The sequence below is a fragment of the Canis lupus genome, chromosome 16 (genome assembly GCF_048164855.1).
Source record: "Canis lupus baileyi chromosome 16, mCanLup2.hap1, whole genome shotgun sequence".
Classification (NCBI taxonomy): domain Eukaryota; kingdom Metazoa; phylum Chordata; class Mammalia; order Carnivora; family Canidae; genus Canis; species Canis lupus.
The window spans coordinates 50505298-50533218 of NC_132853.1; the positions used below are offsets into that span (position 1 = coordinate 50505298).

Here is a 27921-nt window from a genome sequence, read left to right on the forward strand (position 1 = left end):
AAATTAATAAGAATAAAGTTTCACAAATTTGCACAAAAAAAATAAGCTCACACCTCAAGTTATAATTAGTAGTATAAAAATGTATATGCTTACTCACCATCAACAGGTAGGTTCTTTAACAAATGGTTACTTTCCATTCCTGTGAGTTTAATTCCCATGTTTTGCAAAGCAGTGTCTAATTCAGCGATATCAACAATTCCTCCTTGGGAGAAGAGACTATAAGCAAAGTTGAATAACCTTACAATGTGACAAAAGCTATGAATTACTGTGTTGCAGATTTTGGTTTCACCTTAAAGAATAAGGCTGAGTGTCTATTCAGTTGTATGCAAACTGTCAGTAATAAAGGTGGAATTAGAATTTCCTCCATTGAGTTTTTTTTTGGGAATCAATTTATATAATTAGCTTTTAAAGGTTGCAGCATAACTTAAGACTACTTACAGAAAGAAAAAATAAGATTCATATACTAGGGGTGGTGGAAGGGGAGGAGCCCGGGGGTTGGGGGTGAATGGGTGATGGGCACTGAAGGGGGCACTTGACGGGATGAGCACTGGGTGTTATTCTGTATGTTGGTAAATTGAACACCAATAAAAAATAAATTTATTATTAAAAAAACAAAACAAAACCAAAAGATTCATATACTGCTGCCAGTATGAAAGTATTATTTTTGTTTTCTGAACAGAAGTTCACATGGTTCTCTCCTCTGAATACATTTTCCAAAAAATGTCTAATAATTTCTCTCATTTTTTGTCAGATTATAAAATATTACATGGATACAAATTTTTATGATGACACCACTGACATTTGTGTCTCTCACCCAGCTTCATTGATAAATAGAATAGATACAACAAAAATATCTTCTAAGTCCCTTCCTCACCTCCCTTCTTTTCCCACCTTTCCCAGGGTGACTTATTGACTTATACAATTCCCACACGTTTTACTGCATATATTAAATGGTTTGGCAGAACTTTAAAGTTTATATAAGTCATATCACAACGTGGGTTTCCTTTTTGCTACAAACATTCTCATTGCATTCTTCTTTGTTTTTTATATTTGTTTATGTTGAACCATGGAACACTGTTTCATTCATGTATTTATTTAGAGTGCACATGAACAGGGGTGGGGGAGGGGCAGAGGGAGAGAAAGAATCTTAAGCAGGCTCCAAGCCCAGCATGAAACTAGTTACAGGGCTCCATCTCATGACCCTGAGATCATGAACTGAGCCAAAACGAAGAGTTGGATGCTTAACCGACTGAGCCACTCAGTCACCCTTCATTCATTTTAAATACTATTTATTATTCTTCTGTAGTTATGCTACCATATACTGATCTATTCTCCTATGGATAACATTTAGGTTGTACTCAATTTTTTGCCATTACAAAAAACACACATTCTTGTGAATGTCTCTTTGTTGACAAGAGTGAGAATCTGAGTTATAAGTTCAGGAGTAGAATAGCTGGAGTGGAATACATACATTTTTAATTTCTTGAGATTTTATCCAGGTGCTTTTGAAAATGTTGCACCAATTAATATTAATACTAGTAGCGCACAAGAGTTTCCATTGCTTCATATCATTGTCAGGACTTAGTGTGGCTTGACTGCTACAATTTTGGTGAACTTGAGATCTGTGAATTAGTATTTTACTGTTGTTTTAACTTAGATTTCCATGATTATGTGTGAAATGAAGTACTTTTTATAAGTGATTGACCCCTCAGAGATCTCCTCTTTTGTCAAATGTCTAATCTTAACACTAGTTGTTCGCCTTGTTCTTATGGATTTTGGTCTTTCTAATGAGTATGTAGTAGTATCTCATTGTGGTTTAATTTGTTTTTCTCGAATGACAAATGATGTAGAGCATCTTTTCATATGCTTATTTGCCAACTGTACATCTTCTTTGATGAGATTGCTATTCAGCCATAAAAAAGAATAAAATCTTGCCATTTGCAAACGACATGGATAGAGCTAGAGAATATAATGTTAAGTGAAATCTGTCAGAGAAAAATCTTTGGCCTTTTCTTAAATCAAGTGTGTTCAGCCATGTCCAGTCTACTAATAAGTCCACCAAAGGCATTTTTCATTTCTTTTAGGGTGTTTCTGGTGGCTAGCATTTTTTTTAAATTTTTTTTTTATTTATTTATGATAGGCACACAGTGAGAGAGAGAGAGAGGCAGAGACACAGGCAGAGAGAGAAGCAGGCTCCATGCACTGGGAGCCTGACGTGGGATTCGATCCCGGGTCTCCAGGATCGCGCCCTGGGCCAAAGGCAGGCACTAAACCGCTGCGCCACCCAGGGATCCCCTGGTGGCTAGCATTTCTTTGTGGTTCTTCTTAGGATTTCTACTTCTCTACTTATATTGTGTATCTGTTCTTGTATGCTATCTACTTTACCCATTAGCGCCTTTAGCATAGTAATCACAATTTTTTGAATTCCTCACCTTATAATTCCAACACCCCTGCCAAATTTGAAACTGGTTCTAATGCATGCTCTCTCTTCCAATTGTGTTTCTTGGCTTTTACAATGCTTGTGATTTTTTTATTGACAGCTTGGCATAATGTACTGGGTAAAAATAACTACTATAAAGAGGCCTTTAGAAATCTGGTGGTAAAGGGTATGGGGAAGGGAAGTGTACTATAATCCTACGATTAAGTCTCAATCTTTTTGTGAGCCTTCATGTCTGGACTGTGAACGTCATGTGTGCTGTGGCTAGAATATGCTGAAGCTGGGTATTTTCCTTCCCTTGGTCAGTTAAGCTCTGATAAAAGCCTACAAAAGTGTGTGCCTACCTTCTCTGTGACACGGTTCCCTTGGAGTTTCTGACTTGTCCACACTGAGTCTCTAGCAATTCATCAATTACAGTTTAGGTTCTCTTGCCCTACCACTGGTTCCCAGAGAGGTTTCTGCTCACTAAGTTGTGGTTTGCATGTCTTTCCCTCCAATTTGGGTGCCACAGTTTCCCTGTGATCTCAAGTCTCACACAGATCCAAGAAGAATTACTGATTTTTACATTTGTTTGGCTTTTTGCTTACTGTTAGGACAGTGTAGCTTACTTATTTCATCTAAGTTACCAAACTTATTGACATGTATTTATTCATCCTATATCCTTATTACCCTGTTAAAACCAGGTACCTCCCCTTTTACTTTTTAAATATATACAGTAAAATGTGAATAATACATTTACCATTTCAATTATTTTTCTGTGTACAGTTCAATGGCACTAAGTATACTCATTTTGTTTTGTAACTATCACCACTATCTATGCCCAGAACTTTTTATCTTCCCAAATCAAAAGTCCTGACTCATTAAATAATACTCTCTATTCCTCCCTAAATCCAGCTTCTGTCTCTATGGATTTAACTACTCTAGGTATCTTACATATATGGAACCATACACTATTTGTCTTTTAGTGATTGGCTTGTTTCACTTAGCAAAATGTTTTCTAGGCTTGCTCATGTCTTAGCATGTGTCAAAATCTTCTATTTTAAGGTTAATGAACACATTGATTGATTCCGTCTCTTGGCTATTTGAATAGTGCTGGATATACAGTTTTGGATATATACAATAGTGTGAATATTTGTGTCCCTTCCAAATTCATATTATGAAAACCTAATGCCCAAATTGATGGTATTAAGAGGTGGGTCCTCTAGGAGGTGATTAGGTCATGAGGGTAGAGCCCTGATGAATGAAATTAGTTTTTATAGAAGATGTCCCGAAGAGGTCTCTTGTCCTTTTCCCCTGGTTAGGATACAATGAGAAGTCCGCAACCTGGAAGAGGGCCCTCACGACCATTTTGGCACCCTGATCTTGGACTTCCAGCTCCCGGAACTGTGAGACATGAATTTCTGTTTATAAACCATCTAGTCTCTGGAAGTTTGTTAGAGCAGCCTGAATGAACTAAGACATATACCTAGAAGTGGAATTGCTGAATCAGAAATTTTATTTTTAGTTTTTGAGGAACCACCATATTGGTTTTCATAGTTGCTGTGCCATTTCACATGCCCACCATCAGTGCACACGGCTTCCAACTTCTCCACATTCTCACCAACACTTGTTATATTCTGTTCCATTTTTTAAAGTAGCTATCCTATGGGATGTGCCTATCACCCACTTATCTTTTCCCCCCCCAGATGAGTAGTTTTTAAGTATAGGATATATAAATTAGAAAGGAATGGAAGGACTGAGCAATATCTAATGTTCATGAGGCATTAGATATACATGAAGAACCTGTTCACTAAATATATCAGAAGACCTAAACATTTATGATATTCTAAAAATTGCTTGAGATATTAAGAGAAGCACTAAATATTCAAGATATGATACATATTCATGAGACTCATTATTCAAATGGCTTTAATTTGGCAACCTATTGGTGACACCCGTTTAAGGTGTTATGTGTCCTCTGCTCAAGGAACATGAAACCTATGGCTCTTCAATGGCCTTAATGGCAAGCTGCACCTATTAGCTGGAGGTACTTGTCCCTGTGTCTTTCTGAAAGAGCAAGTCTGTATCATTGGCTAGAGCACTTTCCATCTGTGAGCCCATCTGCTTGAACCTCAACTCTGGTCCTTGTCACCACATCATCAGTATGGAAAACTGCTACTGAACAGATAGACACAAAACTTACTTTGTGCATTATGTACCTTAAATTCAGGTACTGTGGTACTTCCATCCACCTTACCCTAAATTTGTTAATTTATTATATTATTTCCCTCTCACTACTTGCTGTGTGTTCTTAAATGATTTAATAAACTGTGGGATTCAAATATTTTAACTGGGTCCATGAGCCTTTCTGTTCTGTGAACTCTGGGCTAGCTTGTCTGGTAGTATACTTTGAGGCTACAATTGCAGAAAGTTTCCCTTCATGATACCCAGATTATGCATATTAAAATATTGTTTAGGGGATGTCTGGATGGCTCAGCAGTTGAGCATCTGTCTTTGGCTCAGGGCATGATCCCGGAGTCCTGGAATCGAGTCCCGCATCGGGCTTCCTGCATGGAACCTGCTTCTCCCTCTGCCTATGTCTCTGTCCCTCTCTCTCATGAATAAATAAATAAAATCTTTTTTAAAAGTACTGTTTGGAATAAATCCTAGAGAATCAAGAATTTTCTATCAAGGCATTGCACTAAAGTATATAGTGTAAATAATCTGAAGTTAAAATTGCATATAGTTTATCGTGTAAACAAGGACTACTCAGAGTAAAAGACAGTGTTAAAAATAGTTAGTATTAACCTACCTCAGTGGTAAGCCATACATGTCTAGAGAAAATTAGGATATAATAGCACTCTAAAGTTAAACTCTAAGCTAGGAGTCAGCAAACTTTTCTATAACAGTTAGTAAATAATAGAAAGTATTTTAGGCTTTGTAAGACATATGATCTCTGTCACAACTACTCAGCTCCATCATTGTACTGTAAAAGCAGCCATAAATAATACATAAACTAATGAGTGTAGATGTGTTCTGATGAAACTGTTTAAAGAACAGAAGCAGATTTGGCCCAAGGGTCAGAGTTTGCCCTAATACATATTCAGTTGGGAAATACTTCCCCCCCCCCAAAATGGTAAAATGGCAGAGTAAAAAAGGCAGTGATATGACAGTTGGAAGAGCATTAAAATACAATTTAATGTAAGTATTATTATAAGTTGGGGTGCCTGGGCGGTTCAGTCAGTTAAGTGTCCACCTTTGGCTCAGGTCATAATCCCAGGGTCTAGGATCAAGCCCCATATCATAGGGCTCTCTGATCAGTGGGGAGCCTGCCTCTCCCTCTCCCTTTGCGTGCCACTTCCCCTGCTTGTGTTCTCTCTCTCTCTGTCAAATAAATAAATAAATAAATAAATAAATAAATAAATAAATAAAATAAAATAAAATCTTTAAAAAACCAATTTAGGATTTTAGATTTGCAGTAACTATTCACTAACCTGTAACATCAGTCGCTGCATCCATCAATGTGCTGAGTTCAACCTTCCCATTAGCTACAAGGAAAGCCGAACTAAGGTAATAATGCCAAAGAGTCATATATAAAACAGACAAAAAATGGGTAAGTTGGGAAATAAGAGATCAAAGTTCATTAGCTCCATGGCTTTATCTGACTCAACTTTAAGGATATAAACCCTACATATTAAGAATAAACTACACATTAGGTAGGGGAGAGTCTTTGTTTCTTGGACAAAATGGACTTTTGAATGTACCTCTCAAATTTGAAGGCTACTCTCTCTCTATCTTACTGGCAGGTTGAAAGGTCCCAATGACTTATTTGGCTATGTAGCAACTTCTCAGCTTTGGTTCAGCCACATCTGTCAGACTACTTTGTGGGGACCACCTTTCTTATCTTCCTACCTTTTCCTCACTTATCTATCTCTAGTTGTTTTGTCTATCACAACTATCTTGGAATTTCTGATCACATAAATTGGTGATCTGTTTCTTCTATTAACATTATACGTACTTGTTTATAAAAATAGGTATGTGGGCAGCCCGTGTGGCTCAGCGGTTTAACGCTGCCTTCAGCCCAGGGTGTGGTCTTGGAGACCGGGAATCGAGTCCCACGTCAGGCTCCCTGCACGGAATGGAGCCTGCTTCTCCCTCTGCCTGTGTCTGTACCCCCCCCCCCTTCTCTCTCTCTCTCACTGACTCTCATGAATAAATAAATTAAATCTTTTAAAAAATAGGTATGTATTTCTCTATAACCCTAAAAGAAGGGTAGATATTTCGGATAGTTCCCAAACTGAAAGAACTTGTGGTAAAATAATAATTAGTTACAAAGGGGACTCAACAGTTCACTCAAAGCTAATAGGTTAGCAGAAATTCTACGTCATAAATAGAATGTACAAGCTTACTCTCCCATGTCCTAAAGCTTCATAAAGTCTTTATATAAACTATTAATTATTTTAAGAAAGTAATAAGTCATAAAAAGGCAATCAACTGAAGAGAAATACTATGCCTTATTGGGAATAAACTGGAATTAGGATGGTTCTGAGGGGGAATTTTAAGAGAACGCAGTTTGCACCTGTATATTCAGTATGAACAGGTATCCTCTTGGATACCACTGAAATTGGCAAGGATGTTGCTGGTCATTTCAAAAATGAGTATATTTTCTGCCAACCCTTTCTTTGGAAAGCAGAATGCTGCATGAGTGATGACTAGGAAATAGTCTTTCTGCTTTGATAACATTTATACTAATGATTTGGAGCCCTCTGGTTATGTACTGCTCAACTGAAATGTTAGAGGTCTAGAATATCTTTGAGATTCTTCTTGAAGACTTTCTATCACTTTGCATTACTTGTATTTTCACTCTTTTTCATTTATTTTGTTTAGTCTCTCTGATTATTCCCTTACTCCATTCATTCTTCAATATTTATTGCCCCTAAATATAAAATGATGTAGACATGGTTTCTGCCTGTGAGACCAATCACAGTTTATAAACAAGAGTGATACAAAGACACTTATTTTTTACACAATATGGTAAGTATATAATAATATCTGTCTGTATACGACGAATTTTAAACTAAGAGGAAGGGTTGGTATGGGTCATGGAATAAAATAAAGTGACTTCCATGGGTCAGGGAAGTTCTGGAAAAGATAAACTTTGAGATTAGTATTATAGGCAAGACCTGCCTGATGAAATATGCCTAAGTGTTTCTGTTCTAAAAATTAGGAGTATGTAGAAAAAGGACAATTGGATGTCAAATTAGATGCTATGGTATAAGCATTAGATAATAAAGAAGATCTGTATATTCATTGGTTAAAGAACATTTTATGGAGTTATCTACCAAATTTCTGGCACCATCTGAGGCACTAAAAAAATTAAAATGTGGTTAATAATAAATTTAACATAGTCTCTGCTTTAGAACAACTCAGTCTCTGGGGTGAAAAGGACAAATAAACTTACTATAAATAGAGTAGTTGGGTTGAGGTGAAGCAGACAATAAAATTAGGAGATCCTTCTGCTAAAATCCATCCACTTATAGCTACTGCTTTGCAACAGGCTGGGGAAAATCCCATATAAAAACCTTGAACCATGCCTATATCCAATACTATGGTTTAGACACTTCAGTTTTGAAGGTCATTGTGGAGATAGGAAATAACACAAGATAAAGCTAAAAGGAAAGTAAGGGTCAGATCATAGATCTATGAAATAGTAGTTCTAACTGGTAGGACTTGGTATCTGATGAGATGTGGTACTAAAAAAAGATGGAGCGAAAAATGATGCCAATTTTTAAACTTGTTTTACTCAGAAACATGATGGTGCCACCAGCTGAGAAAGGGAATGTATAATTAGGAGACAGTTTTGGGTAGATATTTTTGAAAATATTGAATTGAGATATAAAGATCTGAGGCTTTGCTGAGCAAGAATGAATTTGGTAGGTAGAATCCAACAGGAATCAGAATTTGGTTTTACCCAAACCATGTTTGGGGAAGAATTTGGGCTGCACATAAACACCTAGAAATTTTCAGGATATAATGACAGTCAGAAATATGAATGTGGATAATACTACCCACTGAAAATTGTAAAAGTTAAAATGATTAACGGTCTTATGATACGACTATTTGAGGGATACTAATAGGGCAATTAGTCATTTTTTTTTCTTTCTTCCTTTCTATTCCTTAACTTAAATGTTCATTTCGCTCCTGTAAATTCATTACTGGTTATAAGAGTTCTGTGTGTGATGTTTATAATCCAAAAGAAAAGAGGTTAATGATATGGGGCTTACAGAAACAAAGGACAGAATTTGTACTCGCATTAAGATTGGTTTCTTTAAGCTTTTGCAAAAATAATATTTTGATACCATGCAGAACTAATTGCAGACACTCTTGTGTACAAGTGCACAAACTCTCCTCTAACATACAGTAATACTTGAAACACTAGCCAGTAAGTGGCAGATTTTCTGTTACACTTTCATGTTTCTTTTGTGTAAGCTTGAATTCCCAGATTTTCCAGGACAGTGTCCAAGTTTTTCATCTTAAAGTTTCCTCCTTAGGAACCATACAGGAAAGAAACATGAAAAAAATGAGTTTAAAATATTAAAAATACAACTTTGCATGTGAATTATTACCTGAATATTTGTATATGTATATAATACTTTACCATTACTATAATAAAGACAATGGAAGAAATGGACTTATGTGATTATTACTTTTCTGTATGACTCCCATTTAAGATATCTAAAAGCATTAAATAATCATTAGAAAAATCAGAATTAGTAATTCTTCCTTTAAACCTTGAGTGGAAGTAAATAGTCATGAAGGGATAGGGTACAGGGTTTGATTATAACCAATATTAGAATAGGAATGAGCTTTGATGCTAGCTAGGGACCTAATTAATTAAATAGTTAATTAATTAACAGAGGGAAACTCATAAGGTAACTTTAAAAAAATTAAGTTTTTAAGCTTAAATTCAATTAATTAATATATTAGTTTCAGATGCAAGTTAGTGATTCATCAGTCTTATATAATATCCAGTGCTCATTACATCACATGCCCTCTTTAATGTTCACCAGTTACCCCATCCCCCCACTCTTCTCCCCTCCAGCGACCCTCAGTTTGTTTCCTATGATTAGGAGTCTCTTACGGTTTGTGTCCCTCTCTAATTTCATCTTCTTTTATTTTTTCCCCTCTACCCCTATGATCCTCTGTCTTGTTTCTTAAATTCCATATTATCATATGATAATTGTCTTTCTTTGATTGACTTATTTATTTTTTTTAATTTATTTTTTATTGGTGTTCAACATACCAACATACAGAATAACCCCCAGTGCCCATCACCCATTCACTCCCACCCCCGCCCTCCTCCCCTTCTACCACCCCTAGTTCGTTTCCCAGAGTTAGCAGTCTTTACGTTCTGTCTCCCTTTCTGATATTTCCCACACATTTCTTCTCCCTTCCCTTATATTCCCTTTCACTATTATTTATATTCCCCAAATGAATGAGAACATATAATGTTTGTACTTCTCCGACTGACTGACTTCACTCAGCATAATACCCTCCAGTTCCATCCACGTTGAAGCAATTGGTGGGTATTTGTCATTTCTAATGGCTGAGTAATATTCCATTGTATACATAAACCACATCTTCTTTATCCATTCATCTTTCGTTGGACACCGAGGCTCCTTCCACAGTTTGGCTATCGTGGCCATTGCTGCTAGAAACATCGGGGTGCAGGTGTCCCGGCATTTCATTGCATTTGTATCTTTGGGGTAAATCCCCAACAGTGCAATTGCTGGGTCCTAGGGCAGGTCTATTTTTAACTGTTTGAGGAACCTCCACACAGTTTTCCAGAGTGGCTGCACCAGTTCACATTCCCACCAACAGTGCAAGAGGGTTCCCCTTTCTCCGCATCCTCTCCAACATTTGTTGTTTCCTGCCTTGTTAATTTGCCCCATTCACTGGTGTGAGGTGGTATCTCATTGTGGTTTTGATTTGTATTTCCCTGATGGCAAATGATGAAGAGCATTTTCTCGTATGCATGTTGGCCATGTCTATGTCTTCCTCTGTGAGATTTCTCTTCATGTCATTTGCCCATTTCATGATTGGATTGTTGGTTTCTTTGGTGTTGAGTTTAATAAGTTCTTTATAGATCTTGGAAACTAGCCCTTTATCTGATATGTCATTTGCAAATATCTTCTCCCATTCTGTAGGTTGTCTTTGAGTTTTGTTGACTGTATCCTTTGCTGTGCAAAAGCTTCTTATCTTGATGAAGTCCCAATAGTTCATTTTTGCTTTTGTTTCTTTTGCCTTCGTGGATGTATCTTGCAAGACGTTACTGTGGCCGAGTTCAAAAAGGGTGTTGCCTGTGTTCTTCTCTAGGATTTTGATGGAATCTTGTCTCACATTTAGATCTTTCATCCATTTTGAGTTTATCTTTGTGTATGGTGCAAGAGAGTGGTCTAGTTCATTATTCTGCATGTGGATGTCCAATTTTCCCAGCACCATTTATTGAAGAGACTGTTTTTCTTCCAATGGATAGTCTTTCCTCCTTTATCGAATATTAGTTGACCATAAAGTTCAGGGTCCACTTCTGGGTACTCTATTCTGTTCCATTGATCTATGTGACTGTTTTTGTGCCAGTACCACACTGTCTTGATGACCACAGCTTTGTAGTACAACCTGAAATCTGGCATTGTGATGCCCCCAGATATGGATTTCTTTTTTAAAATTCCCCTGGCTATTTGGGGTCTTTTCTGATTCCACACAAATCTTAATATAATTTGTTCTAACTCTCTGAAGAAAGTCCATGGTATTTTGATAGGGATTGCATTAAACGTGTATATTGCCCTGGGTAACATTGACATTTTCACAATATTAATTCTGCCAATCCATGAGCATGGAATATTTTTCCATCTCTTTGTGTCTTCCTCAATTTCTTTCAGAAGTGTTCTATAGTTTTGAGGGTATAGATCCTTTACATCTTTGGTTAGGTTTATTCCTAGGTATCTTATGCTTTTGGGTGCAATTGTAAATGGGATGGACTCCTTAATTTCTCTTTCTTCAGTCTCATTGTTAGTGTATAGAAATGCCACTGACTTCTGGGCATTGATTTTGTATCCTGCCATGCTACCGAATTGCTGTATGAGTTCTAGCAATCTTGGGGTGGAGACTTTTGGGTTTTCTATGTAGAGTATCATGTCATCGGCAAAGAGGGAGAGTTTGACTTCTTCTTTTCCATTTTGAATGCCTTTAATGTCTTTTTGTTGTCTGATTGACTTCCAGTACTATGTTGAATAGCAGTGGTGAGAGTGGACATCCCTGTCTTGTTCCTGATCTTAGGGGAAAGGCTCCCAGTGCTTCCCCATTGAGAATGATATTTGCTGTGGGCTTTTCATAGATGGCTTTTAAGATGTTGAGGAATGTTCCCTCTATCCCTACACTCTGAAGAGTTTTGATCAGAAATGGATGCTGTATTTTGTCAAATGCTTTCTCTGCATCTAATGAGAGGATCGTATCGTTCTTGGTTTTTCTCTTGCTGATATGATGAATCACATTGATTGTTTTACGAGTGTTGAACCAGCCTTGTGTCCCGGGGATAAATCCTACTTGGTCATGGTGAATAATTTTCTTAATGTATTGTTGGATCCTATTGGCAAGTATCTTGTTGAGAATTTTTGCATCCATGTTCATCAGGGATATTGGTCTGTAATTCTCCTTTTTGGTGGGGTCTTTGTCTGGTTTTGGAATTAAGGTGATGTTGGCCTCATAGAACGAATTTGGAAGTACTCCATCTGTTTCTATCTTTCCAAACAGCTTTAGGAGAATAGGTATGCTTTCTTCTTTAAACGTTTGATAAAATTCCCCTGGGAAGCCATCTGGCCCTGGACTCTTGTGCCTTGGGAGGTTTTTGATGACTGCTTCAATTTCCTCCCTGGTTGTTGGCCTGTTCAGGTTTTCTATTTCTTCCTGTTCCAGTTTTGGTAGTTTGTGGCTTTCCAGGAATGCGTCCATTTCTTCTAGATTGCCTAATTTATTGGCGTATAGCTGTTCATAATATGTTTTTAAAATCGTTTGTATTTCCTTGGTGTTGGTAGTGGTCTCTCCTTTCTCATTCATGATTTTATTAATTTGAGTCTTCTCTCTCTTCTTTTTAATAAGGCTGGCTAATGGTTTACCTATCTTATTAATTCTTTCAAAGAACCAACTCCTGGTTCTGTTGATCTGTTCCACAGTTCTTCTGGTCTCGATTTCGTTGAGTTCTGCTCGAATCTTTATTAACTCCCTTCTTCTCCTGGGTGTAGGATCTATTTGCTGTTTTTTCTCTAGCTCCTTTATGTGTAAGGTTAGCTTTTGTATTTGAGTTCTTTCCAGTTTTTGAATGGATGCCTTGTATTGCGATGTATTTCCCCCTTAGGACTGCTTTTGCTGCATCCCAAAGATTTTGAACGGTTGTATCTTCATTCTCATTAGTTTCCATGAATCTTTTTAATTCTTCCTTAATTTCCTGGTTGGCCCTTTCATCTTTTAGCAGGATGGTCCTTCACCTCCACGTGTTTGAGGTCCTTCCAAACTTCTTGTTGTGATTTAGTTCTAATTCCAAGGCATTATGGTCTGAGAATATGCAGGGGACGATCCCAATCTTTTGGTATCAGTTCAGACCCGATTTGTGACCCAATATGTGGTTTATTCTGGAGAAAGTTCCATGTGCACTTGAGAAGAATGTGTATTCAGTTGAGTTTGGATGTAAAGTTCTGTAGATATCTGTGAAATCCATCTGGTCCAGTGTATCATTTAAAGCTCTCGTTTCTTTGGAGATGTTGTGCTTAGAAGACTTATCGAGTATAGAAAGAGCTAGATTGAAGTCACCAAGTATAAGTGTATTACTATTGGGATCCCTGCGTAGCACAGTGGTTTGGCGCCTGCCTTTGGCCCAGGGCGCGATCCTGGAGACCCGGGATTGAATCCCACGTCGGGCTCCCGGTGCATGGAGCCTGCTTCTCCCTCTGCCTGTGTCTCTGCCTCTCTCTCTCTCTCTGTGTGACTATCATAAATAAATAAAAATTAAAAAAAAATAAGTGTATTACTATCTAAGTATTTCTTCACTTTGGTTAATAATTGATTTATATATTTGGCAGCTCCCACATTCGGGGCATATATATTGAGGATTGTTAAGTCCTCTTGTTGAATAGATCCTTTAAGTATGATATAGTGTCCCTCTTCATCTCTCACTACAGTCTTCGGGGTAAATTTTAGTTTATCTGATATGAGGATGGCTACCCCTGCTTTCTTTTGAGGACCATTCGAATGGTTAAATTGTTCTCCAACCTTTTATTTTCAGGCTGTAGGTATCCTTCTTTGTAAAATGAGTCTCTTGTAGACAGCAAATAAATGGGTCCTGCTTTTTTATCCAGTCTGAAACCCTGCGCCTTTTGATGGGGTCATTAAGCCCATTCACATTCAGAGTTACTATTGAGAGATATGAGTTTAGTGTCATCATGATATCTATTCAGTCCTTGTTTTTGTGGAATGTTCCACTGAACTTCTTCTTAAAGGGGAATTTTAAGAGTCCCCCTTAAAATTTCTTGCAGAGCTGGTTTGGAGGTCACATATTCTTTTAGTTGCTGCCTGTCTTGGAAGCTCTTTATCTCTCCTTCCATTTTGAATGAGAACCTTGCTGGATAAAGTATTCTTGGTTGCATGTTCTTCTCGTTTAGGACCCTGAATATATCCTGCCAGCCCTTTCTGGCCTGCCAGGTCTCTGTGGAGAGGTCTGCTGTTACCCTAATACTCCTCCCCATAAAAGTCAGGGATTTCTTGTCTCTTGCTGCTTTAAGGATCTTCTCTTTATCTTTGGAATTTGCAAGCTTCACTATTAAATGTCAAGGTGTTGAACGGTTTTTATTGATTTTAGGGGGGTATCTCTCTATTTCCTGGATCTGAATGCCTGTTTCCCTTCCCAGATTAGGAAAGTTTTCAGCTAAGATTTGTTCAAATACATATTCTGGCCCTCTGGCCCTTTCGGCGCCCTCGGGAACACCAATTAAACTTGAGTTTTTCTTCCTCAGGCTGTCATTTATTTCCCTTAATCTATCTTCATGGTCTTTTAATTGTTTGTCTCTTTTTTCCTCAGTTTCCCTCTTTGCTATCAACTTGTCTTCTATGTCACTCACTCGTTCTTCCACCTCGTTAACCCTCGTTGTTAGAACTTCTAGTTTGGATTGCATGTCATTCAATTGATTTTTAATTTCTACCTGATTAGCTCTAAATTCTGCAGTCATGAAGTCTCTTGAGTCCTTTATGCTTTTTTCTAGAGCCACCAGTAGCTGTATAATAGTGCTTCTGAATTGGCTTTCTGACATTGAATTGTAATCCAGATTTTGTATCTCTGTGGGAGAGAGGACTGTTTCTGATTCTTTCTTTTGAGGTGAGGTTTTCCTTCTAGTCATTTTGCTCAGTGCAGAGTGGCCAAAAGCAAGTTGTATTGGGAAAAGGAGAAAAAGAGAGGAGAGAAAGAAGGAAAGAAAAGAGAAAGAGAAAAACAAGGAAGAAAAAAAACGAAAAAAAAAAAGAAAAAGAGAAAGAAAAAGAAAGGAGAAAAAAGGGGGGTAGGGGAAGGAAACAAATCAAAAAGCAAAACAAAACAACACAACAACAACAACAACAACAACAAAAAAGGAACCACGGGGGAGTATCTTCTGATTCTGTGTACTTTAAGTCCCTTGGCTTCCCCTGGAACTGGTCCGTCTAGCTGATCTTCTGGGGGAGGGGCCTGTTGTGCTGATTTTCAGGTGTTAGCAGTTGGGGGAGATGCTGTGCCCCTGCCTGGTGCAGGGCTCAGTGGGGGGTTGTTTATCCCGTGAGGCCCCAGGAGCAACAGCCCCAGTGGCGGGGCAGCTCTGGAAACCTGGATTCAGCTCCAGCAGGAACTCCGTCTGCAGGGCCTGGAGGCTCCGGGGTGGGCCGCTGATCTGCTCAGCTCGGGGCAGGAGCGTCCTTGCTGTCCTGGGCCCTCCCGGCCTCTGCCTGTCCCTGGGGGAGGCCGGATCCTGGGCTGTGTCCCGGCGCCCTGTGCTCCCGGGCCTGCGCTGTTGGATTCGCTCCCGGCAGCGCAGCCCCCTCCGCGGAGCCGCCGCCCGAGCCCCCCCCCCCCTCCCCCAGCTGCTCCTGTAACCACGCAGCCCCGTCTGCAAGGAGCCTCTTCCTCTGCCCGAGCCCCTCCGAGCTGCTCCGGGTTCCGCCGGGTCCCGCGGTGCGCGCTGCAGCCCTTAGGGAGCTCGGCGCACTCTCCCCGAGCCCAGTTGCTCTGTTACTGTCCCAGGGAGCCCGAGGGCATCCGCGCCCTTCTGGGTCCTGCTCCAACTCCCCGGGAGCCCCTTTCCCCCCGGGAAGGTTGGTGCAGCTCCTGCTCCTCCGGGATGGGGCTCTCCTGTCCTGGGGACACTCGCCCCGGCCTCAGCCCGGCTCCTCGCGGGGCCCCTCCCCCTTGGAGGCCTTTGTTTCTTTATTTCTTTTTTCCCGTCTTCCTACCTTGATAGAAGCGCAAACTCTTCTCACTGTAGCATTCCAGGTGTTCTCTCTTTAATTCTCAGGCCGAATTCATAGATTTTCAGGATAATTTGAAGGTTTTCTTTTTTCTTTCTTTTTTTTTTTTTTTAATTTGAAGGTTTTCTAGTAATTTGGTGGAGACAGGTGATTTGGGGACCCTACTCTTCCGCCATCTTGCCCCTCCTCTAATTGACTTATTTTTGATTGACTTATTTTGCTTAGCATAATACCTCTAGTTCCATCCATGTCATTTCAAATGGCAAGATTTTGGGGTTTTTTTGATGGCTGAGTAATATTCCATTATATATACATACACACTCACATACACATCATATCTTCTTTAATCATTCATCTGTTGATGGACATATAGGCTCTTTCCATAGTTTGGCTATTGTGGACATTGCTGCTATAAACACCGGGGGTACAGATGCCCCTTTGGATCACTATATTGCAGTAAATCCCTAGTAGTGCAATTGTTGGGTCATAGAGTAGCTCTATTTTCAACTTTTTGAGGAACTTCCATACTGTTTTCCAGAGTGGCTGCACCAGCTTGCATTCCCACCAACAGTGTAAGAGGGTTCTCCTTTTTCCGCAACCTCTCCAACATCTGTTGTTTCCTGAGTTGTTCATTTTAGCCATTCTGACTGGTGTGAGTTGGTATCTCACTGTGGTTTTGGTTTATATTTCCCTAATGCTGAGTCATGTTGAACATTTTTTTCATGTGTCTGTTGGCCATTTGTATGTCTTCTTTGGAGAAATGTCTGTTCATGTCTCCCCATTTTTTTTATTGAATTATTTGTTCTTTGGGTGTTGAGTTTGATAAGTTCTTTGTACATTTTGGATAATAGCTCTTTATCTGATAAGACATTTACAAATATCTTCTCCCATTCTGTTGGTTGCCTTTTGGTTTTGTTGACTATTTCCTTTGCTGTGCAAAAGATTTTTATTTTGATGAAGTCCCAATAGTTCATTTTTGCCATTGTTTCCCTTGCCTTTGGAGCCAATGTTTAGCAAGAAATTGCTGTGGCTGAGGTAACAGAGGTTGCTACCTGTGTTTCCTCTAGGATTTTAATGCATTCATGTCTCACATTTAGATCTTTCATCCATTTTGAGTCTATTTTTGTGTATGATGTGAGGAAATGGTCCAGTTTCATTCTTCTGCATGTGGCTGTCCAGTTTTCCCAACACTATTTGTTGAAGAGACTGTCTTTTTTTTTTTTCAGTTGGATATCCTTTTCTGCTCTGTAAAATATGAGTTGACTATAGAGTTGAGGGTCCGTTTCTGGGTTCTCTATTCTGTTCCATTGATCGATGTGTCTGTTTTGTGCCAGTACCATACATACTGTTTTGATGATTATAGCTTTGCAATAGATCTTGAAGTCTGGGATTGTGATGCCACCAGTTTTGGTTTTCTTTTTCAACATTCCTTTGGCTATGAAGGCTCTTTTCTGGCTCCATACACATTTTAGGATGATTTGTTACAGCTCTGTGAAAAAAGTTGATGGTATTTTGATAGGGATTGGATTGGATATATAGATTGCTCCAGGTAGCATAGACATTTTAACAATATTTGTTCCTCCAATCCATAAGCATGGGACATTTTTCCATTTCTTTGTGTCTTTCTCAATTTATTTCATGAGTGTTCTATAGCTTTCTGAGTACAGAAAACTTTGGTAAGGTTTATTCCTAGGTATCTTATGGTTTTTGGTGCAATTGAAAATGACATTGACTTCTTAATTTCTCTTCTGTTCCATTGTTAGTGTATAGAAATCCAACTGATTTCTGTGCATTGATTTTATATTCTGTCACTTTGTTGAATTCCTGTATGAGTTCTAGGGATTTTGAGATGGAGTCTTTTGGGTTTTCCATATAGAGTATCATGTTATCCGCAAAGAGTGAGTTTGTCAATTCAGATGCCTTTTGTTTCTTTTTGTTGTCTGACTGTTGAGGCTAGGATTTCTAGTACTATGTTGAACAACAATGGTGATAGTGGACATCCCTGCTGTGTTCCTGACCTTAGGGGAAAAGCTCTCAGTTTTTCCCCCATTGAGGATGATATTCGCTGTGGGCTTTTTGTATATGGCTTTTAAGATATTAAGTTATGTTCCCTCTGTCCCTACACTATGAAGAATTTTAATCAATAAAGGATGCTATACTTTTTAAATGTTTTTTCTGCATTTATTGAGAGGTTCTTGCCCCTTCTTTCATTAATGTAGTGTATCACATTGATTGATTTGTGGATGTTGAACCACTCTTACAGCCAGGAATAAATCCTACTTGATTGTGATGAATAATCCTTTTAATGTACTGTTGGATCCTATTGGCTAGTATATTGGTGAGAATTTTTGCCTCCATGTTCATCAGGGATATTGGTCTGTATTTCTTTTTGGTGGAGTCTTTGGTTTTGGGATCAAGGTAATGCTGGACTCATAGAATGGGTTTGGAACTTTTCCTTCCCTTACCACTTTCTGAAACAGCTTCAGAATTCCCCTGGAAAGCCATTTGGCCCTGGACTCTTGTTTGCTGGGAGATTTTGATTACTGCTTCAATTTCCTTGCTGGCTATGGGTCTGTTCAGGTTTTCTATTTCTTCCTGTTTCAGTTTTGGTAGTTTATACATCTCTAGGAATGCATCCACTTCTTCCAGATTATCTAATTTGTTGGCATATAGTTGCTTATAATATATTCTTATAATTGCTTGTATTTCCTTAGTATTGGTTGTGATCTTTCCTCATTCATTCATAATTTACGTATTTGGGTCCTTTCTCTTTTCTTTTTGATAAATTTGGCCAGGGGTTTATCAATCTTGTTAATTCTTTCAAAGAACCAGCTCTTAGTTTCATTGATCTGTTCTACTATTTTTTTTTGTTTGTTTCTACTTCATTGATTTTTGCTCTAATCTTTATTAATTCTCTTCCCCTACTGGATTTAGGCTTTATTTGTTGTTCTTTCTCCAGCTCCTTTAGGTGTAAGGTGGGCTTGTGCTTTTGAGGCCCTTCTTGTTTCTTGAGAGAGGCTTGTATTGCTATATACTTCCCTCTTAGGACTACCTTTGCTGCATCCCAAAGGTTTTGAGCAGTTTGTGTTTTCATCCTCATTTGTTTCCATGAATTAAAAAAAGAAAAACTCTTTAATTTCCTGGTTGACCCATTCATTCTTTAGTGGGAGCTCTTTAGCCTCCCAGTATGTGAGTTCTTTCCAAATTTCCTCTTGTGATTGAGTTCAGGTTTCAAACCACTATAGTCTGAATATATGCAGGTATTGAGCCCAATCTTTTGGTACCAGTTGAGACTTGATTTGTGATCAGAGTAATTACTGAAAAATATGAATTTAGTGCCATTGTACTCCCTATAAAGTCACTGTTTCTGTATATTCTCTCTGTTCCCTTCTGATCTATGTTACTTTTCGGCTCTCTCAATCATAAGATAACTTTAAAAACAAGTAGAATCTTAGCACCTTTTTTTGGTGAAATTCACATAAAATTAATCATTTTAAAGTAAACACTTCAGGGGCATTTAGTACATATTCATGGTGTTGTACAAATATCACTTCTAGTTTCAAAACATCTTCATCATCCCCAAAGGGGAGCCCAGACATATGAAGTAGTCCCTCCCTACTTCCCTTTCTAACCAGCTCCTGGCAGCCACTAATCTACTTTTTGTTTCTATGGATCTGACTACCATCTTCCTACATAAAAAGCTCTCCTTACACAACTCCTTGAAAATTTGGTAATCCTTTTCTTTACAATTTGCTATGCATGATTAGATTTTTCCATGAGTATGGATTCCCTAGAAAGATATATTGAGACATTACAGTATAAAATATTATGATGATGAAAGTAACTAAGTAATCTGTACATAGGAAGCTAGACAGGATTTGTAATCTAAATGATAAATGTGAATCTTGAAGATTTCAGATATTCCTGCCTTTCTTGTCAGGCTTTTAACTTACCCTTAATGGATTTCACATCATCCAACATTTTATTCTGAGATACATTTCCAGCAGCTATAGGAAAAAGAACAATTCATATCAGAAGGGAAATGGTATGAACATTCACTTACTTATTTTATAACTGCAGTGAGACAACTATTTATAATTGAGTGAAGAATGTGTTCTGTCTCATTATTAAATTTAAAAAGAGATTACAGAAAGGAAAACTGTGACAAATACATGCATTTTTTGGCAACTAGGAAGAGATTGATGGCTGAGGGAAACACTCTTTTGTTAAAACAATCACTTATCTTCCTTCTTCTTTTGACTTCCCCTTTAACTTCTCTTACTAGTCCTTGTAGTTTTCTTCTGTTTTTAATTAGGATTTAGGCTGATGAATTATCTGACATTCTGATGGCATAGCGGTTGATAAACTGCAGACTAAATCTAAATGACAACATCTTTTCCTAATCATTTTCAGTAATTTCCAGAAGGGCCTGAACAGGTAAAAATTTTTAATTGTTCACACAAGCCACAAAACCAAGTTCCCTAGAAAGTCTTTTTGGCTTCTATGTAGCTCACCATCAATTGGCAGATTTTCCTGTAGTTTTTTCAGTTCCTCATCTGTGAGCTCGATCCTCAGGCTTCCCAGAACTTTCTTCAGGTCACTGACATGAACATTTTTTCCTTTGAAAATACAAGAACATTAATGCCTGAGAATAATCATTACATGAAATGGTGAAAAATTCATTCTTGCTATAATGTATCTCCCCCTATTTGAGGAGATATAAGGGGAAAATGAAACATAACTAACTACATAGAATTGTGAGGAACTTACAAAATAGAACATAATCCCTTAATATTTACAAAAGAAATGTCTCTTATTTCTGGGAACAAGTCTGTCCTGTAGAGAACAGATTTGTTTTACAATCGCAAATTATGATAACAGATGGACATTTTATATATTCAGCTGTCATTTATTATATTTATTACCTTGTGGTTTGAATAACATGATTTTCTCTTCATGATGACAATAATTAGATATCAGTTTTATAATACAATTGTAGATAATTGTACAATGTACAGTATAATGATCCAACAGCTTTATACATTACTCATTGCTCATCATGATAAATGTACTCTTTTGATGGGATCATTTAGCCCATTCACATTCAGAGTAACTATTGAAAGATATGAATTTAGTGTCATTGTAATACCTATTCAGTCCCTGTATTTGTGGATTGTTTCTTTGGGCTTCCTCTTTCTTTTACAGGGTCCCCATTAATATTTCTCACAGAGCTGGTTTGGTGGTCACATATTCTTTCAGTTTCTGCCTATCTTGGAAACTCTTTATCTCTCCTATTCTGAATGAGAGCCTTGCTGGATAAGGTATCCTTGGCTGCATCTTCTTCTCATTTAGTACCCTGAATATTTCATGCCAGCCCTTTCTGGCCTGCCAGGTCTCTGTGGAGAGGTGTGCTGCTAATATGATATTTCTCCTCATATAAGTTAAGAATCTCTTGTCTTGCACTGCTTTAAGACTTTTCTATTTGTCCATGGAATTTGCAAGTTTCACTATTAAAGGTCAAAGTGTTGAGCAGTTTTTATTGATTTTTTTTTTTTGGTGGGGTCTTCTCTATCCTTGGATCTGAATGCCTGTTTCCTTCTCCATATTAGGGAAGTTCTCAGCTATGATTTGTTCAAATATACTTTGTGATCCTCTCTCCCTCTCAGCCTCTTCTGGAATCCCAATCATACATAAATTCTTCCTTCTCAGGCTATCATTTATTTCCCTAAGCCTTTTTTTCATGGCTTCTTAATTGGTTTTCTCTTTTTTCCTCAGCTTTCTTCCTTACCATCAACTTGTCTTGTCACTCACTCTCTTCCACCTCATTAATCCTAGCAATTAGTACAACCAGTTTGGATTGCATCTCATGTAATCTATTTTTAATTTTGGCCTGATTAGATCTCAATTCTGCAGTGACAAAGTCTCTAGAGTCCTTTATACTTGTTTCCAGTGCCATCAGTAGCTGTATACTTGTACTTCTGAATTGACTTTCTGACATTGTATTGAAGTCCAAATTCTGTAACTCTATGGCAGAGGGTACTGTTTCCATTTTTTTCTTTTGTGGTGGATTCTTCCTTCTAGTCACTTTGTCCATTGCAGAGTGGCTATATGGATGGGTTGAGTCAAACATATCAACCATGATATAAGTAAAATACACCCTATTTTACTGATTCTGAAGAGGTCAGAGACCAGAAAATAAAAGAAAAAGAACAAAATAAAACAAAAGGACCACTAAAGTGAAAAACAAACTTTAAAACAAAGTAGTAAAAAGGCCCAAAACTACAAAGAAGAAGAAAAATGAAAAAGAAAAAAAGTAAAGAGGAAAAAGAGAAAAGAAGGGGAGGGCTGGGGGATGGTGGTGAAGTGGTAGTGGGAGAGAATGTAGTCTACCTGAGGGGTCCTAGATGGAGATCCTCTTGGTTCTGAGTGTATTTTGTTCTGTCTGTTAGAAGATGCACAATCCCAAATTTATATAAACCAGCAATACTTTTATAAAGCCCCAACATTGACCACCAAAACATAAACAAGATAAAAGATGGGGGCAGAATGGGAAGGAAGAGAGAATATAATCTCACAGAATAAACCAGCACGGTATTCCACTTGGTTCTGGGTGTATGTTGGTCGTATTTTAGAAAGTATTAACTTTCACCATTGTAAAACAAAACAAGGCAGAAAAAACAAAAAACAAAAACCCATATCTCATATATCTACCAAAATTAAACTGAACATGTTGAAGGGAATCCAGAAGTGAAAAATATATTTAAGACATGTAATTGTAGAAATATCAAAGTCAAAAAGGAAACAACTTAAAAATGAGAACTGTAAAATATTGTAGTTAAGGTGGGAAAAGGGAAAAAATATAAGACTAATATATTTAGTATGATATAAAAACCAGTCGTAATGGAAAAAGAAAAAAAAGGGGGGGACCCTCTATTTCTATGTACTATTTTCCCTCGATTTTCTCTCGGACTTGGAGCTTTCCAGCACTGCTTGGTCAGTAAACTTGCTCTTCTCTTGTTTTTCCAGCTGGTCTTCTGGGGGAGGGGTCTGCTAAGCTGATTCTCAAGGAGATGCCCTGCCCAGGTGTCAGGCTCACTGTGACCTGTTTATCCTGTGAGGCCTTTGTTCCCTGGCAGCCCCACCTCTCCCAGGCACAAGGTAAAACAAAGAGGGAAAACAACAATGGTGGTGGCCAGATTTCCAGCTCTGGAGTGTAGCCCCGTGAGTAACTAACTGCAGTCTCCCAGTCTGCACTGGCCTAGATGCTCCTGGAGGCTGGCGCGGGTGCACTAATCTGCACAGCTTGTGGGTACCCAGCAACAGGAGAGTTCTTGCTGTCCTGTGCTCTCCCTGCTTCTGCCAGTCCCAGGGGGAATGCAGAATCTCCAGCATCCACTTGGGCGGCCTGGGATCCGGGGCCCGGTGATGCTGGATCCACGCTCCTGGCTGTTCCAGGGAATGAAGCACAGCCACCACGGTCTGGAGATGGCCCGCCTAATCCCCGGGCTTCTCCCAAATGCTCCGGAGGGCTGCGGCGCTCCAGCCCTTTACCTGTATCAGACTGCGGTTTGCAGTGAGCTTTTCCCCAGGCGTCCCTCCTTTTATAGTGACTACAGGAATCTTGAGGCTTCACTCCCCTCCTGTGATTCTGCCCCTTTCCCTGCTGAGCACTTTTTCCATTAGAGAAAACAACCACGCAGATTTTAAAGTTCCGGTTTCTCGAGGTCTGGGCTTCCCTGTCCTGGAGGCTTTCATCGCGGCGCTTTAGCCCAGCTACTCGCGATTCCCCTCCCCCACTATTTATTTATTTGTTTGTTTGTTTGTTTGTTTATTTAGCCTTCCTACCTTGTTAGAACCAAAACTTTACTCTCGGTAGCTTTCCAGATGTCCTCTCTTTAAATCTCAGGTCAGATTCGTAGGTGTTCAAGATGTTTTTAAAGTTATCTAGGTAAGTCTGTGGGACCAGGTGAGTTGAGGACCCCTACTATTCTTCCACCACCTTACCGCTCCATCTATTATTTTATTTTTAAGAATTTATTTATTTGAGAGAAAGAGGATGAGTGAGGGGGAGGGGCAAGTGGAGAGGGAGCAGCAGAGACAGACTCTGTACTGAGCAAGGAGCCCAATATGGAGCTGGTTCCCAGGACCCTGAGATCATGACCTGAGCTGAAGGCAGATGTTTAACTGACTGAGGCCCCCAGGCATCCCTATTCACCACTGTTTTAATTGGGATTTTTTGAAAGTATATTTTTCTCTACTGAGGTTCTAATTACTATTTTGCTTTCATGTTCACTAACCTAGGCAGATCAGTTCACTCTTGAGTTACATGATTTATGATTTACTTGAACAAAATATTCATTTTGAGGTTAACTTCCCAACTCTAATTATTTACATAATTTGTATTGTATTCAACTGAATTTTATAAAAATTAATATTTAAAGAGACTTAACATAGAAACATATTAAAGTACAAAAATTATGTCACAAATAGATGATTTTGGGGATACAAATTTTGTGAAGAAAGAGAACCAACCTAAAAAATTGTCACTCTTGGTAAGTTGAAAAATACCTGATTTTTTGTCAAATTTTAAGTGATAAAATACAGAATGTAATATACACAAACCCCTATATCATGAAAAATTTACAAATGAAGGTCTAGATAACAAATACTTACCGAAGAATTATAAGTATGTAGTGACTTAACGAAGTCATGTAACACTTATAGGTACACATATAACAAGTATTAGAACAGAGAACGGGAAAAAAAACATTATTCATATGATTGTTAAATCTAGGCCAAATAGAATCTTTGTTCTTTTTCTTCTGGATCTGTTGAGGCAGGACATTCCAAAAATTGTTTCTTTTCTTTTCTTTTCTTTTCTTTTTTTTTAAGATTTTATTTATTTATTCATGAGAGACACAGAGAGAAGCAGAGACATGGGCAGAGGAAGAAGCAGGCTCCCTGCAAGGAGCTTTATGTGGGACTCAGTTACAGGACCCTGGGATCATGACCTGAGCCAAAGGCAGATGCTCAACCACTGAGCCACCCAGGTGCTCCCAAAAGTTATTTCTAACTAACTAGAAAATCAGCTAGCTAAGTTAGCAAAGCATGAAAATATCCATCAGTTTTATGGGGCTGCTGGAAATTTTCAGAAACAAAGATGATAACACCTAGTGGGTGTAAAACTCATTATTTGAGTATATGCTTCCTTGGGTCACATTTCAACTAACCTTGCCTTCTCCAGTAAATTCACATCTCCATCCTGACAGACATATTATGAGGAAAGCTTTTACCTAAATGGGAAGTTCAAGGTCTATTTGTCCTCAGGATTATAACTGGGGATCTATGCTTGAGACTTAATCTTTCAGAAAACATTTTAAGCTCAATCCTGATGGTAACTCCCCAGATGACAGATCACCAATAAGCAGTAATTTAAAAATTCTAACTCTGATTTTTAAAAAGAAGGATGAATCATTCAACATGTCCATGGTATTTCATGTATACTTTTTTTTTAATCTAACAGTGTTTGTCATTGTCTTGATTTTAAATTATTATTTAAAAATGAGAAACAGAAATCAATGGCAATACTAGAAGATAGTCCCAAATAATGGCTATATTTCCCACATCATTCTACTTATTTTAGCAATGTTTTTAAAATTCCATAACCTCAGAAAGACAAAGAATAGTATTCTGTTATGAAACCTGGGGGTTCCACATTTAATCTCACTTTTCCTGTTTTTCTTATTTCATTGCAAGTAAAGAAAATAAGACAATGAAGACCACTTACATATTCTTTCTGGTACACTAAGTGGTAAAAATTAGAGTAAATTAAATAAATTAACAAAAATATATTTGAGGGAATAGTGTCTACCTTACATAATGATGGAATTAAATGTGCCTCAATAGGATAAGCAAGTATTGATTCCTCTAAGGTTATAAGATGGTTAAGTAATGTTCCAGACAGTTACTTCTTAGCTCTACTATAATGTTCTCAGACTAATATTGAACTTTTGCTTATTTACTTTGAGAATTCTTTTAGCCCCCATTCAGAATTTACTAAAATTTATTCAATGTTAGACTACCTTTAGCCCATCAAAGGATATTAGAACTTTGGGACAGTCCTTGGATCATGGAGTCTGGCTCAGGAATGTGTGGATTTAAGCAGAAGCTCAAGTGGTGCTGCTGGGCCTTCAGGCATTCCACACATTCAGGCCTGAGTGATCCTTTTCCCTTCTGGGATATCTGGAAGACATGGTCTTGTTCATTTGCTGTAGGAAATAAGTCCTACACTTCACATTCCTCCTTTATTCTGTCTTTTTAAATGTTCTTGAAGATGGTAGGGACAGAAATGCTATTTTAATAACTTCCTGCTAAGAGCTGATGCAGTTGATAGAGGATGTGATTCCTGATCTTGGGGTGGTGGGCTCAAGGCCTAGAGCTTAGTAAAAAAATAAAATAAAATAATTTCCCACTTTGGGCTATGTTCTATAATTTTTAAAAAATTTTTCCTGTGTTAAAGTTTCTTCTATTTTATGCATCTCATTCTCTTCCCCCCACAGCACTGTCTTCCTCTAATTCTGTCCAGGTCTAATAGTGGCACTGGCCATATTCCAGGCAGAAATAAAGTTGCTGAAAATATCAAGGAGCAAAACATGTTTACATGTAGTCTGAGTCACCTTTAATATTTCCATCTTCTTAATGCCAGAGTTTTCAGAGATTCTTTTATAGAAGCCCATACTAACCAATTCAAATATATCTTAAATACTCACCATCAACTGGTAGATCATGTATCAGATCATTAATTTCCTTTTCTGAAAAGTTCATCCCCATATTTTGCAAAGGAGTACCACTTTATTGACATCAATAATCTCTTCTGTGGGAAAAAAAGAATATAGGAAAAACTTATTAACTCCAAAATGTGACCATTGATATTATTTATGGTGCATTCTGATTATTTGCCTCATGAGAAACACCAAGATTCAATAAAGTCCATTCATAAATATTAAAGGGGTCAATAAGACTGTTAGAATTAGAATAGAAATCTTCTAGGTGATTGGGAAATTTTTAAATCATTTACACCAAAGGTAAAATCAAAATATGGTTAACAATTAGGTTTTTTTTTTTTTTCTGAACTTTTAGACACCTTAACTTTATTTTTAAAATTTTTTTAAAAAAGATTTTATTTATTTATTCATGAGAGACAGAGAGAGAGAGAGAGAGAAGTAGAGACACAGGCAGAGAGAGAGAGAAGCAGGCTCTATGCAGGGAGCCCAACGCCGGACTCGACCCCAGGTCTCCAGGATCACACCCCGGGCCAAAGGCAGCGCTAAACCAACTGGGCCACTGGAGCTGCCCGACACCTTAACTTCAGACAAAAATCTGTACTCACATTCTGTTTCCATTTATGTGGAGGCCTATGTTATTCAGACCAATCTTTCTGCTAAAAACTGAAATCTTTGATAAAATGTAAAAAGCATTGGGGCACCTGAGTGGCTCAGTCAAAGTGTCTGCCTTTGGCTCGGGTCATGATCCCAGGGTTCTGGGATCAAACCCCACATTGGACTCTCTACTCAGTGGGGAGCCTGCTGCTGCTTCTCCTCCCTGCTTGTACTCTCTGGTACTATCTCTGTCTCTCTCAAATAATAAATAAAATCTTTAAAAACAAAGCATGTCCTCAAAAGTATTGAAAAGCTGGTAAGAGAGTAAGGAATTACTACTGCAAAATCTAATGGAAAGCAAGAACCTAGAGAAGTGAGCAGAACATTGTTACTGTTTTTGCTCAAATGATATTTGCTCCATCTGGATTTGAACTGTAATGGTTTGCCTCATAGAGTGTGGGTGATTCTGTCCAAATGCCCAGCAGAAGCAAGTATTCCCTAGGAATGTACTTCCATCCTTAGCCTCAAAGGGTTCTTTCAATAATTACCCAAGGAAAATCTCTCACAGTCAAAAGAATCAAATGCAGA

General features: G+C 38.2%; 1 protein-coding gene across 4 annotated transcripts in view; it reads right to left on the bottom strand.

The window, feature by feature from the left end:
• The window catches only part of LOC140607042 (uncharacterized), a 134911-nt gene that overhangs the window by 19082 nt on the left and 87908 nt on the right, over nucleotides 1-27921 (bottom strand). For 2 of the 4 annotated variants that reach the window (XM_072781354.1, XM_072781356.1), the window contains exons 10-14: nucleotides 26725-26828; nucleotides 20470-20574; nucleotides 19909-19962; nucleotides 5911-5964; nucleotides 98-202 (exon numbers count right to left, since the gene is read on the bottom strand). In XM_072781354.1, the coding sequence (XP_072637455.1) occupies nucleotides 98-202; nucleotides 5911-5964; nucleotides 19909-19962; nucleotides 20470-20574; nucleotides 26725-26785 (379 nt within the window). In that variant the 5' untranslated portion in view covers nucleotides 26786-26828. The remainder of the gene's footprint in view (nucleotides 1-97; nucleotides 203-5910; nucleotides 5965-19908; nucleotides 19963-20469; nucleotides 20575-26724; nucleotides 26829-27921) is intronic. The other 2 variants (XM_072781357.1, XM_072781358.1) reach the window with 2 other exon arrangements.